The 13,563-nt window shown below is 35.7% G+C and overlaps 2 protein-coding genes across 2 annotated transcripts in view; one reads left to right on the top strand and one right to left on the bottom strand.

Moving 5' to 3' along the window:
- Positions 1-2,866: 2,866 nt before the first annotated feature.
- On the bottom strand, positions 2,867-6,358 carry LOC115998210 (subtilisin-like protease SBT3.4). The gene is made up of 9 exons (XM_031237708.1): positions 6,141-6,358; positions 5,968-6,062; positions 5,791-5,888; positions 5,413-5,571; positions 4,654-5,336; positions 4,484-4,563; positions 4,044-4,416; positions 3,773-3,956; positions 2,867-3,570 (listed from the first exon to the last, which is right to left on the bottom strand). Exons 1-9 carry the CDS (start codon positions 6,246-6,248, stop codon positions 3,002-3,004), a joined length of 2,349 nt encoding a protein of 782 aa, XP_031093568.1. The 5' UTR covers positions 6,249-6,358; the 3' UTR covers positions 2,867-3,001.
- A 4,164-nt stretch (positions 6,359-10,522) lies between these two features.
- Positions 10,523-13,563, top strand: part of LOC115999721 (polyadenylate-binding protein-interacting protein 12-like) — a 3,626-nt gene continuing 585 nt past the window's right edge. The window contains exons 1-10 of the mRNA XM_031239612.1: positions 10,523-10,791; positions 10,943-11,503; positions 11,638-11,748; positions 11,841-11,885; positions 11,975-12,047; positions 12,136-12,248; positions 12,354-12,413; positions 12,510-12,557; positions 12,639-12,707; positions 13,406-13,467. Coding sequence (XP_031095472.1) covers positions 11,027-11,503; positions 11,638-11,748; positions 11,841-11,885; positions 11,975-12,047; positions 12,136-12,248; positions 12,354-12,413; positions 12,510-12,557; positions 12,639-12,707; positions 13,406-13,467 — 1,058 coding nt within the window. The 5' untranslated portion in view covers positions 10,523-10,791; positions 10,943-11,026. The remainder of the gene's footprint in view (positions 10,792-10,942; positions 11,504-11,637; positions 11,749-11,840; positions 11,886-11,974; positions 12,048-12,135; positions 12,249-12,353; positions 12,414-12,509; positions 12,558-12,638; positions 12,708-13,405; positions 13,468-13,563) is intronic.

Below are 13,563 nucleotides of genomic sequence, written 5' to 3'. Positions count from 1 at the left end.
TATATCAATGAAAGGCCTTTTGCAATTGCCTTTTGCGATACAATTAGACAATTAGTACAATTCAGTTGCTCACCTAATATAAAATAAGTTAATAAATTTTGTTTTATTATCACTGTAAAGTGCAAATTCGGCCATATTATAAGTATAAGTAATAACGTACAAATATTTAAAGATTTATTAACCAATCTTTGCTCGCCTTTAAAACAACAATGGTTGCTTGAGAATGAAACTAATAGGAAAATTAACACCTTTTTTAGCCAAATCTTTTTTCAACTAAAAAAATATTAGGAAATTTAGGAGTCAAAGTGGATGGCCCGACAGATTAAATCGACCACGTGGATCAATGTTTGCCTCTAAATATAAAAAGGGGGTCATACAAGTAATTGGCCATCATTACATTTTCTTGGCCAATATTATTTTAAAATAAATTACAAAATAAAAATGAACGAGATATTTTTTTCCGTACCTACAATGTCAAAAATTGTTCACTTTTTTTTCTTCTTTTATTTTGCCATTTAAAAAAAAAAAAGATTTAGGCCCATAATTTATCACGTTAGACCCACGTGTTCATAATTTCATACAGGAAGTATAGTGCAAGATATTTTCGTTTAGTGGTCAGGATCTTGACATATGGCATCTCTGCCTAGACTCTGAAAACGAATGGTTTTACTAGCTAGATGTAACATTGCAGGTCTTTGAACCTTTGAAGTTTATGGCTGTGGTTCGTTTGCAGGTTCTTTATGTCTTCTTTTGATCCTTTTATAGTGTTAAACTATAAAAATAATATTTTTCAAATAAATTTGGTATGATACCATCTCACCGTGAGACATATAATTGATATAAGGAGTATTTATTAATTAAATGTTAGCTGATTGAGTTAACAAGTTTGACTATAAAAAAATGTTTGGTAGCTGATAGCTGATTATATGCAAAATGACACCTAAAAAAAGCTGATCGAGAATAGAAAGATTGAAGAGATATGGTTGAAATGGACATATAAAATCGTCACTTTAGAGGATGAAATATAAATCATTCGTGACATTGAAGGGCGAGGGGTGAGGACTAGATTCTCTCAACTATAAAACAAAGTCATTTTTTGTAGTTATACAAATATTGAATGGATGCCATATGTGAATTGAAAAGATATTAACAATTCAAGCAACTAATTATGCTTATCACATAGCCATTCATAACCAAACTCAATTTGTATTGAGCCTAAACACACAAAAACTAACAGTCTATCACTTACAAAATATAGAAAATATTATGAAATTGGTCTAGTTGGTTTTACTATTTTTTTTTGAAATAATAATAATAATAATAATAATAATAATAAATCAATGGTCGGGCAAGGTCGGATCAACTCGGGCCGGTATTGAAATGTGATACTTATACTGAAAATTGTAGTACTAATAAAGAAAAAGGTGTTTGTTACTTATAATGGAAAGTGTGATACTTTTGATGATAAATATAATACTTATAAATTTTGGTTTAAAAGTACTACATTTTTCATCAAAAGTATTACACTTTCCCTTATAAATAATGTTGGCAAATGTTTATTACTTATAAAGTTATAAAGGAAAATGAAATTCTTTTAAATTAAAATATAAAAAATTATATTTTTCTTCAAAAGTATTACATTTTTCTATATAAATAGTTAACACTTCATTCATAATTAGTATTACATTTTTTAATATAAATATAACATTTTTATATTGATCTGACTCATCTTACGAACAAAGATTTATGAGACAGTTAAATAAGTTTTTGTCAAAAATCGAAGAAAAAAAAAACAAAACAAAAAAGGGAGTATCGGGAATGTGGAAAATTGTAGAAGAGATAAAAGAAACGGGCCCACAGTATGGGCTGGCAAAGGCATATCCATCGAGTGTGGACAAATGGGCCCTACGTGAAAGCAGAGCATAGCCCATTTTCGAGTCTCAACGGCCACATGCTCGCGTGACCTTTCCTGGAATGGGAAATTCCGAATTGGATGGACAGCTTAACACGCCACGTGTCCACTTTTATCCCCCTATGGCACACTTCCTATTTTAGGATATTCGCATAGTTAATAGGTACTACTATTCCCTATAAATTAACTAAAATTTTTTACATCAATGTCTAAAAATTAGTGGTCAAATTTATGGAATATAATTTTAGAATAAGGATCAACAACTTAATTATACATTATAATTAAATTATAATTAGATAATCGAATTCAAAAAATGCAATTGGGTCCTAGAACAATACAAATGTATGTAATTCAATTCAAAATGGTTACGGTTATTAAATTTAATAATAGTTTTAAATAAATTATTTTTTAAAAGGAAAAAAGTTATGAAATATTCTTATATTATTAAATCGTCATTTATTTTGGCATTGAAACTTGAAAGTAATACACTAATACCTATAAGATTTACTGGACCATCACTTAGCTTGCATGGTTGGTCCACGAGCTAGTGCAATCTAATCCTCCCAACACCTAACTCAATGGTGCAAAATATAGGATGGAACATGTCTTAATATTGTCATAGCGAGCAACAAGGTGTTAACTAGGAGAGTGAGAAGAAAAAAAAAGGAAAAAATAAATAAATTAAAAAATAATGGGCAAAGGATCACCCTGAAGGTAAACCGACTTAATTAGATTGATATAGCAGCTAACCAAATCAAACCAAAAACATCCATATGGGCCAAGTTCGGGTCCAAGAACTTCAACTTAATTAAAAGCATTATGATCAATAATTTAGTTAATTACTATGATAAATATAGAATCATGCATTCATGCTATAATTTGTTATAATTCGAGACATATTAAAGACAATGTGAATGAAGCAGCAAGCATCCAAAGAGTTCTGCAGATATATTATTGTCACTATTAGATACCAATTGAGCTTCTTTTCATTGATAACAATCTGAACATCATTAACATGTTATCAGGAAACCAGACAGCCAGTACATTTGACTAATACAACATAGAATCGGTTGTTGTTTTGTCTCTGATCTAGCTGTAAATCATTTCTGGAAACTCAGTTCTAACAGATATGGGGGTTCTGACTCTATGCACTCCATCACTCCAAGTCAAGCTCCCAAAACAGAAATCAGTGTTGTATTTATGGCTTGTGGTGATAGTGACAGTGAAAGAGATCTGTTTAGCCATGGAGTTGAAGACCAAAGTTTCAGGCTTTACTGATATGGTTATTCCTGGGGGAGATTCCATGATTGGTTTGTATCTGGAGTTCACAGGTCCAACATTAGTGACAGTTCTTGTGACAGTGATTGAGTTTCTGAGACTGGGAATGGTTACAGAGGGGAGATTTATATCAAGAAGTGAAGGTTTTTTGGAAGGGCATGATGATGGGTTTTCAGTGAGGTTATTAATGGAGGTTGAGTTATAGCCCATGGCACAGAGATACAGAATGTAGTCGAACGTTCCCATGTCGAAAACCAGGCCGGGATCTTTGGCTGCATTTGGATTCACAATTCCACCTCCATAGTCGAATGGATCTGCGGGTTTGTTTGTGTCTCCTTCTGCAGTAATGGGGTCTCCTGAATGAGGGTCTGCAGTCCATGCTGTCACAGATTATGCAGAAAAGATTGGATTTTGGTTATGAGGAAGAACTAAGAATGTGTTGGTAGGCCAGACTTTGTGGTCTGGTGGCACCAAGTTGCAGTTTGAGCCTCAGTGGAGGCGATACTGATTCTTTGTGCTTCAGTAGGCTGAGAAAGTAGTTATAAACAGATACCTGATTGTAACAGAGTCAGAGTTGGATACCTGTTGTGATAAGTGCAGATTTTATGGCGGCGGGGGACCAATTCGGGTGTAATGATTTGAGCAATGCAACAATTCCAGAAACATGGGGAGCTGCCATGGAAGTTCCAGATTCAATTGCATATGGAGGGGTATTCAGAGGTGGAACAGCTGCAAGAATATTTGTTCCCGGGGCTGCTATATCGGGCTGCAGAGAATCAGGGCGAACTTATGATCAAAAGACAGTAAATTCAGAGATTTTTAATTTTCCTGTTCTGTAATGGCAATACTATACCTTGAGTATTGCAGGAGCAAAGGAATTCGGGCCTCGAGACGAGAAGGATGCAATGCGTGTTGTGATGGGCTTACCGACATGAGTTCTTGAAGGACTGAGCTGTGCCCGCGGGTTCTTGGATGACCTGATATAATTCAGGATTCGAATTGCATTATCAAAGCTTACACTAATGACTGGAAACTCTGAGGTGAAAAAATCCATGGTTCTAGTGGGATTCTTAGCTATGATCACTCCAATCCCTCCGGCTTCCTCTACCGCTTCTCGGGTTGATATTAAGTTGAATGTCAATTCAGTTTCTTCGCCTTTCACGTGGAAGCATAGCACGATTTTCCCAGCCACCCAAGTACTATTTGCAGTTATAGTGTTGCAGTAACTGCAAATCAGAGATTCTTGTTTAGTGTTTTTGAATGGATTGGATTATCTATTTTCAATTAGCATACCTGTGAGTTGCAGGATCAGTGGATTCTGGGTAAATCAAGCTATGGAATCCAGTTTTCTTTCCTGTAAACATAGATTCTCCCTGGAAAAAAGGGTCAGCATTTAGGTTTTTCAGACATGAAAACCTGGGAAAGCTAGAATTCATGGTTTTCTGCTAAAATCAAGAACTTACTACTATGGTTTTCTGGTTTCCCAATGTGAGGAGGGTGGGAAATGACCTATCAGTTGTGGAAGCTGCAACTGTCAAGATCCATGGTGGAGTGTTTGTGATTGTTTGAGGAATCGGGCCTGAATTTCCCCCCGAACAGACGACTGTTATTCCGTGTTCAACGGCCTGGAATGCTGCAAATGCAATTCCACTGCGAATATCAACGTCTGAGAACTGAGGCGTATCAGACCCGAGGGAGAGTGATAAAACATCAACTCTGTCATGAATGGCCTCATCAATGGCTTGGATTATGTCTGCAGATGTACATGGCAGGTCCCCGAAATTCCAACACACTTTGTACATTGCTATCCTAGCCCGAGGGGCACCGCCCCTCGCTGTCCCAAACCCGAGCCCTTTGTAGCTTGCATTAGGCGCAAAAGATCCTGCTGCAGTGCTCGAAGTGTGTGTGCCATGACCTTGCATATCCCGCGGGGACATTAGCTCAGAGCTCAGGAATTCGGTGTCGTTTTCTAACTTCCTTCCCAGCTCAGCTTCCACACCTTTGATGAAGAACTTTGCCCCAATTACCTTCTTGTTGCAAGTAGTGGCTGGATTGAAAAGTTTTCCAGCTTCACAATGGCCCTTCCACTTTGAAGGGATTGGCCCTAAGCCTTTGTCACTAAAGGAAACACTCTCTGGCCATATTCCTGCATTTCGTTCGACATAAATAAAAAACATGCAGTCTTACTATCAGCTTAAACTTTTAGTTGAAATGGAGATTACCTGTGTCGAGGACTCCAATGATGACACCATCCCCCATTTTCGTTTCTCCTAGGAGGTTCATTCGAGGAGAATGCGCAGAGAGGCCGAGGTAATCCCAGCTCCTAGTTGTGTGCACCTTGTAGGAGTGATTCGGGATGACATGAACCACACCGGGTAGCTCTACAACCGAAAACCAAAACACAAACGATATACATATGCAGGTAAATTGTTAGGCAGAGGCCAGTAAAGGGTCAAATCCAGCAATTGGTGGCTAGGAGACCGTGAAGGGTTAAATCCAGCACCCTGTTTCTCGAAGCACTTGATCTAACAAGTGGTATCAGAGTCATACAATTGTGCATAGTAGAACATAATTGGCTTCTGCAACTGATAGATTAGTACCTGCAATCTTTTGGGCTTGAGATTTTGTCAACTTTGCTGCAAAACCTGAGAAGCCATGTCTGTAACTGTAGATGATGGACTCTGCTGCTGCTTCTTGACTGCAGATCAGAAGGACATATGCAGGTCAATCTATGGTGGAAATTACACCAAATGGATTGATCAGTTCCATATAGATACCTTCCAAGGATCGAAGCAAGCGTTTCGAGGTGGATTGATGTTGTGATTTCTGCATCATCATCATGCTGCCTTCTTCCCATGTAAACAATGTGCACCTGTTTCCAAACAACATAAGTATCATAAGCCACATGGTTACATACATAAATCAATGTTTGGTGGCTTAGATTACTGACTTTTGTTTCACCCTTTGCCAGAATTGGGATAACATCCTCAATGGTCAAGAAAAGCAGTGTAGAAACTAAGAGAAGAGAGGTGCTGCTCCTCATTGCAGGTGGCAACATGGTGTGTTTTTTCTTGAGAGTTTTCACTTCTCATCCACAGGGTATTTATGTAACTCCAGACCCTTCCATAATCCTGTCGGGCCAGGGTGTGAGGATCCAGGGGCAAGGAGTTTTGCCTTTTTATAATCTTGTCAGATCAGGATGTGAGGATCCAGGGACAAGGGATTTTGCCCTTCTATAATTCTGTCGGGCTAAGGGATTTTGCACTTCCATAATCCTGCCGGGCCAAGGTGTGAGGATCTGGGGGCGAGGGATTTTGCCTTTTCAGGGTGAGAAAACATGATTGATGGTTCAGTGCATACCCAAAGGTGGACAGGTGCAATAATGCAGATATGGAAAAAGGATGGTTCCCAATTAGTTATTTGGTTGAGGACTAGTGGGATTCATCCTTTAGGCAGCACATCAATGGCAACTCATCACAAACACATTATTAAAAACAAGAACCTTTTCCTTTCTCACCAATAAAACCAACAGTGGTTAAGGTGTGTCAGTGGCATCCAATCAGGGTTTCAAAGCAGCATATAGTCCATCAAACTAAGGACCCAACTTCAATAATGTTTGGCTTCTTGTTGTTTCCTTGCATTTTGTCACCCACCATACCTGGAATCCTTTAGCAGTTCCCTATGTTAATGCTACAAACAACATGGAATTGTCAAAACTAATGTTTATATTCATTGTTTAGTTCTTAATGATATTTGTGAACTAGCTAGTGTTGTTTCTAACATTAGTTTTTCGTTTGTTAAGCGGTCCGCGAATTCAGTTGCCCACTTGTAGTTAAGGACACCGTTTCTAATGTTGGTCGAAAGGGGTGGGTTATTTCTCCCCGCTTTTGTTTCTGTTGTTATCTCGGCTGACACCGCTTGATTAATACATTATCGTTTTCCTTCAAAAAAATTTTTTTTATTGTTTAGCTTGAGATTTGTGAGTCTCATAATTGTTTTAATCCTATCTCAAATTGACTTAACTCATCAAATATCGTTACGAAATTAGTCCTGAATAATTAAAAACAAATATTCATCAGCACTTTATATTCATCCATATTATGATACCTTCTCTGACACTCAAACCAGATTAGGTTGTTGAGTCCTTCAATTCCCTGACATGGAATTGATCAGTTCATCATAGTTGGTATGTCATGGTTGTGTGGGACATTGTAGCAGCAAAGCAAGAAAATGATAACAAATCAACATTTTTTTGGGTTACAAGGAAATGGTAAACGAACTCAGGACCTACATTAGTAATTTTTTCACAGTTTTTTAAGTAAATAAGACTTATATGGAGAAAAGATAGATGAGAGAGAATTTTTGGAGTCTTCTTGCAAGAGATTATTTTTTGTGGGACCCGCAAGGGAAAGAAAAGAGAAGGGAAAGACGATTGGGCGTGCATGTGTTGTACAGATAACCACCAAAAAAGTTCACTATTGAGGATGTCATTATGTTATTGTTTGCAAATCATATAGGACATGCAAACTATACTAGAAGGATCTTGTGTAATAGACTCAAGTCAAGAAAATATTGACAAAACTGTACTAAGAAAACCATATATATGTAATCTTGATCGAAAATCTGATAACAAAAATTAAACTCGTAATCTTTTAGTATGAAAACTATGCTCTATATACTTAGCTACCCTTTCGGGACAACAAATCAACACATATTTTTGACTCACTTAAACATTGTCATTCTTGGCCAAGTGTGTCTTTAACTTTAAAGACTAGTTTGGAATTTCATCTCGCTTTCATGTAAGAATGGGCTGAAATATATACTTATTCTCACTTCAAATGGAAAAGGATAATTCCCATTTTCTAAGAGATGCCAAATAGATGGACTAGACTTGCAAGTTTCAAACAAGATAAGTTCAAATTCATAATCAGAATTCATTGTACAATTTCTTATTTAATTTGTTTTTAATAGCATTGACTAAAATATTGAAAATATAAAAGTAAAATTAATCAATAAACATGTTTAAAATAATTAAACGATTTAAATTAATTATTATCAAAATAATGAATAACAATAAGATAATCTTGAACAATTAGATTCTTTCTATAAATTACTCATAAGTTACTATGATTGTGTATCTATAATAAAAATGAATCTATCCCCTTTGAGATAAAGTGTTAAATGCTTTATACTAATTACATTTAACTATATATAGGTAACGATTAAGTGGATTAGGAGATTTGTAATGACTTTGTGGGCTCCGCAATAGCTAAGTGCGGCCTCGACATGTGGTTCTAATCTCATCCTTCACACACAAGTTTTTGTTAATCTAGCCACGTTGATTTCGATGACGAGCTCCAGGTCATTAGGTCATCTTAAGTTTACTTTATTATATATATCTTGTCTCTTTATAAATTTTTTTTCTTTTTGCATAAAATCTAAGATGTCTATTAAAACAAGAAAAGACAAAATTGATATGTTTAGTGGTTTACTAATCGTGAGTGATTTGTAATTATTTGCAAATTGAATATGATTATTTATGGAGTATTATATTTAAAGATAGTTATATATAATATGGATAAATCATGTAACACGTGGAGTGTGGAATACAATGCAAATTGCAAAACCATAGAGCACGTGGATATTGAATAGGTGATACATGATAGCGTGTTGGTGTAGAGCCGTGTAGACATGTGGATTCTGGACAAATATTAAGAGACGAAGACAAACCAGTACAAATATAATCTTCAACCGTCCATAAATATATAGTTACATAACGTGTCTTTATTTATTTATTTTACTTGTTGTAAATAAATGTTGATCGACAATTTAATATTGATATTTTTTAAAATATTAAGTATAACTATGTATATTTTTGTGAGTATATAAGATGTTGCGATGATAAAGGTGAAATCAAAGTTGAGAGTACGCTAATTAAATTTAATATTAATACACAAAATTTATATATTTAGAAATTACACTAAAAGTACTATTAAACACAAAAAAATCAAATAAAACATAATAAAAAAATGAACAAAAAAGAAATAGTTGGATTCTCAAAAGCAAAAAAAAAAAAAAGAGAAATAGTTGGTTTGATCGATGAATACTAAGTATGACAGATAAAATAAGAGAGAGAACTTACTATTTATTGAATGGGATGATAGACTTTTTTTCAAAATTTTATGTTTTATTAATTAATGGTTGCTATTTTGATCGTTACTAATGAATATAATTTTAAAAGTTATAACATGACTCAATCTTAAAAATTGAAAATTTCAAAATTCAAAATTAATATGTTAAAAAACGAAGTAACTTATGTGGTAGTAGAGTAATTTTTCGGACACAACTCATAAATTAATCAACTAATAAAAAATAAATTCATAAATTTTAGTTTGTTAATGGTTGCATAATAGACCAACACCTTAGTTAATGTTAGAGTTTTTGCAATTGGCTGAATTTGTTGACTAATTGGTCATAATATATTACTCGTATTTTTTTTCTTACTCTAGAAATTTGGTCAAAGTATAGAAGTTAGCCTGAATATGACCAAAGAAAAACTAAAAGAGATTGTAAGGCTGGACTTTCATCTTGTACTCTATAATAATCTAAAAGTATTCTTTGTAGTAAAATCTACGTACTTATGGTCAAATTTTAGTCATTATTAGTTACATAAAAAAATACCAATAGAGTTAGAAACACACAACAAAGAAATATATCAATACATCATAAAACGCACTAAACAGTAAAAAATACACCATACTCCACCACACATAATGATGTATTTTCGAACCTAATTGTAGGTTTGAACCCATTCCATCATCATTCATGTAGGAGTGATAATCGAGATACCGGATGCCACTAGACCACAATGTCTTTGGCATCTACATTTGTATTGTTTATACTAAAGTTATATACTAGCATGAATGAAATGGGAATACATAATAAGAATAATAATACAAAAAATTATTCTTTTTCTTTTTTATTATCCGTCTACTCGCTCTACATGATTAATTCAATGAATATGCTTTGTGCTCAGATAGCATGTAGTGGCCTCCCTCAAATGAAAGGTCATGAGTTCGAGCCTCAATGGAGGAGATATCAAAATTGACTCTTTGTGCACAGATACTATAATGTAATAGGAAAAAAAAAAGCTTTAAATTGTATACACAGGATTTCAACAAAAATACGAAAAAAGAATAAAATTATAAGAAACCAAAAAAACAAAAACAAAAATAATGTTTCACATGAAAGTTTCGTATGCGTGCAAATGTTTTTTCTTTCAGAGCCACCTTTGTCCGTAGCGATATAATGTGGGTAGTGAAGTAGGCCCGATAAGGGGTACGGTGGCTAAAACGGACGATCCGAAGAATCCACCTTTCTCTCTCTTCTTTCTCTCTCATCTGCTCATCTTCTCTCTAGACCCAGTAAAATATTTCACAAAAAAGAAAAGGGAAAAAAAGAAAACAAAACAAATAATTACAGAAAAGGAAAGGTTTTGTTGTGTTGTTTTTGCTGTTGTTTGGATTTCTCAGGTAGGAGGAGATCGTCTGTTTCTGGGTGCTGTTTACTGATCAATGGAAGCCATTTAAGCTCTGTATCAGGTAAAGATTTAATCCATTTATTTTTGAAATTTTCTGGGTTGAAATTTTGGAAAGAAATCGTAAAAATTGCAGCTTGATCAAGAAGGATATATGAGAGAGTATATTGGAGTAGTGTATTTATTTATTTGTTTGTTTTTTTTTTTTTTTTTGGAGCTCATTTTGGGAAAGGAGGAAAAGGGGGAATACTGTAAAGTAGGGGAAAAAATCTTTGACAGAAGCTTGGTTGAGAGCAATCATGGCGGTGGTTGAGAATGCTGCGTTTAACGGCGTCGTTTCATCGAACGGGAGCGCCGCCGCCGCCGCTGCTGCTGATCATCATCATCATCATCATCATAACCAGTCAGCCAAGACTAATCAGCGGTCAACTGAGCCCAAGGATCAGAATTTCCAGATTATGCAGCAGGAGGGCGGCAACGAAAATGGAGTTCAGAGAATGAACGGCGTGGATTCGAGGAGGAATGGGGAGATGGACGGCGGCGATGGTGGCGGGGAAGGGTTTAAGAGGGAGAAAGAAATGAGGGATTTGGAAGACATGCTGTCCAAATTGAACCCCATGGCGGAGGAATTTGTGCCGCCGTCTCTCAGTAGCGCCGGCGGCAACCACAGACCGGTGCTGCTCCCGCCGGGTGGAGGGCATTTTGGGTATGATGCTAGCAATTTTGTAGCTCTGCAGCCTCACTCCGGCCTCCCCAATGGGAATTTCATTAGAAGGGTAAATAAATATAAAATATCTAGCAATAAAAAAGTGATGAATTTGATTTTCCTTTGTTATGATTATTACAACTAGTTCTTGTTTACTTGTATTTGTGGATGGTGATAAGTTTAAGCATTCAATATTATTTGTAGAAGAAGAATGGGTATAGTAATGCGAAGAGAAGGCTGAATAACCGGACAAGCATGGCCCAAAGAGACGAGGTTATAAGGAGAACGGTTTATGTATCTGACATTGATCATCAGGTAAAGAATGAATTTTTGTTTGTCATTTGCGTGTTTAAATCAGTTTGATGCATTGTATCTTCGAAAATGTTTGAGCATTCGTGTAAATGTAGGTTACTGAAGAGCAGCTTGCTGGGCTGTTTCTGAACTGTGGCCAGGTGATTAGTGATCCTTGTACATGGATACTTTTTTCGCTATTATCTTGTTGATGGAATTTTCACTTTGTAATTGCCTTTTGGTGCTGAAGGTTGTTGATTGCCGTGTCTGTGGTGACCCAAACTCTGTGCTCCGTTTTGCGTTCGTTGAGTTTACTGATGAAGGTAGGGCGACTACTAATCCTTCTTTGACGTTGTATTCTGATTCATCTTTGTAGTTATTACATTGTGTTCCTTCTAACTTGGTGTGCAGAAGGAGCAAGGAATGCTTTGAGTCTCGCAGGAACTATGCTCGGCTACTATCCCGTGAGGGTGCTTCCCTCGAAAACAGCTATTGCACCGGTCAACCCAACGTTTCTGCCACAGGTGAGAGTCCATGCTACTTGAGGTCGTGTTTCTTTTTGAACTTCTCCTTTCATAAGTATGGTGGTTTGATTCACTGTCGGTTATGTCTTCTTGTGTGGTATGCAGTCTGAAGATGAAAGAGAGATGTGTGCAAGAACTATATACTGCACGAACATTGATAAGAAGGTAGCTAATGATTCTTAAATATTCTATTTCATTTTGTTAATGAGAATCCGTTCGATGAATCTTAAATGTTTTTTTTTGTATTTTACATAAATACAGGTTACTCATTTGGACGTCAAACTCTTCTTCGAAACCATTTGTGGGGAGGTTTGTAGTTCGTGTAAAATATTGGAATGTTTTGGTCCGACTTCAATACCTAATTCGGTTATGAAATGTCTTTTACCATAGGTTCTTCGCTTGAGGCTGCTAGGTGACCATAATCATTCTACTCGCATAGCCTTTGTTGAGTTTGTAATGGTAAGTGGTAACGACCACGAGCTGTTCACTTTCACAGCTTTCAGTTGTTTTTTTTTCGCATGCAGCGTTTTAATGTTTCCTCCTCAATGTGCATATTTATATGACTTAATCCCCATTTTTTCCGTTTTAAGATGTCCACAACAATATAAATTGGTTTCATTTGTGGTCGTCAATTTGGTAAACTGTTTATCTAACGTCAACTGAAAATGTGTAGGTGTTTGAATGATTAGTTTACTTTTATATACTTAGTTGGTTTCGAATGATTGATATCATGGGTGAACGGTAAAACTTTTGGTTTACTTTTTGAGATTCGGTCAGTTGTTCCGTGCGTGGTATTTCAACTAAAGTAGTTGCTTATGTCTTAAGGATATAGTCTTAAGATCACAGAAAAGCTACATGGCTTTTTTGTTGATAAATACGCAGAGTTGATTGATTCTCAATAATAATATTAGCTAATTAGCTCATCCGCGATAAAAAAAGGGAATGTGTGCTGTTAGCTTACCGAAAAAGGAAAAAAAGTTGTTCTTTTAGTTGACAATTGATGATTTACGTGTTTGCTTTTAGGGTTTCTTTTTTGAGAATAATATGTATTGTGGAATGCTGGAGGATTTCATTTACACCATTCCCGTCTTTTGATCACTTCTATATTGGTCTGCAATTAATCACACCGTATTTACACAAGTTGTCTTCTCTCGCAGGCTGAGAGTGCTATTGCTGCTTTGAACTGCAGCGGGGCAATCTTGGGAACACTTCCTATAAGGTACACTATACTACATCTGAATCCACACGCATTTGCGGGGAAAGAAACTCTTTTTTTTTTTTTTTTTTTTTTTTTTTTTTTTTTTTTTTTTTTTTT

Source organism: Ipomoea triloba, chromosome 12, assembly GCF_003576645.1.
Source record: "Ipomoea triloba cultivar NCNSP0323 chromosome 12, ASM357664v1".
Classification (NCBI taxonomy): Eukaryota; Viridiplantae; Streptophyta; class Magnoliopsida; order Solanales; family Convolvulaceae; genus Ipomoea; species Ipomoea triloba.
Note: the sequence above shows the minus strand (reverse complement) of the source record. Positions and strands in the feature narration are given on the sequence as shown.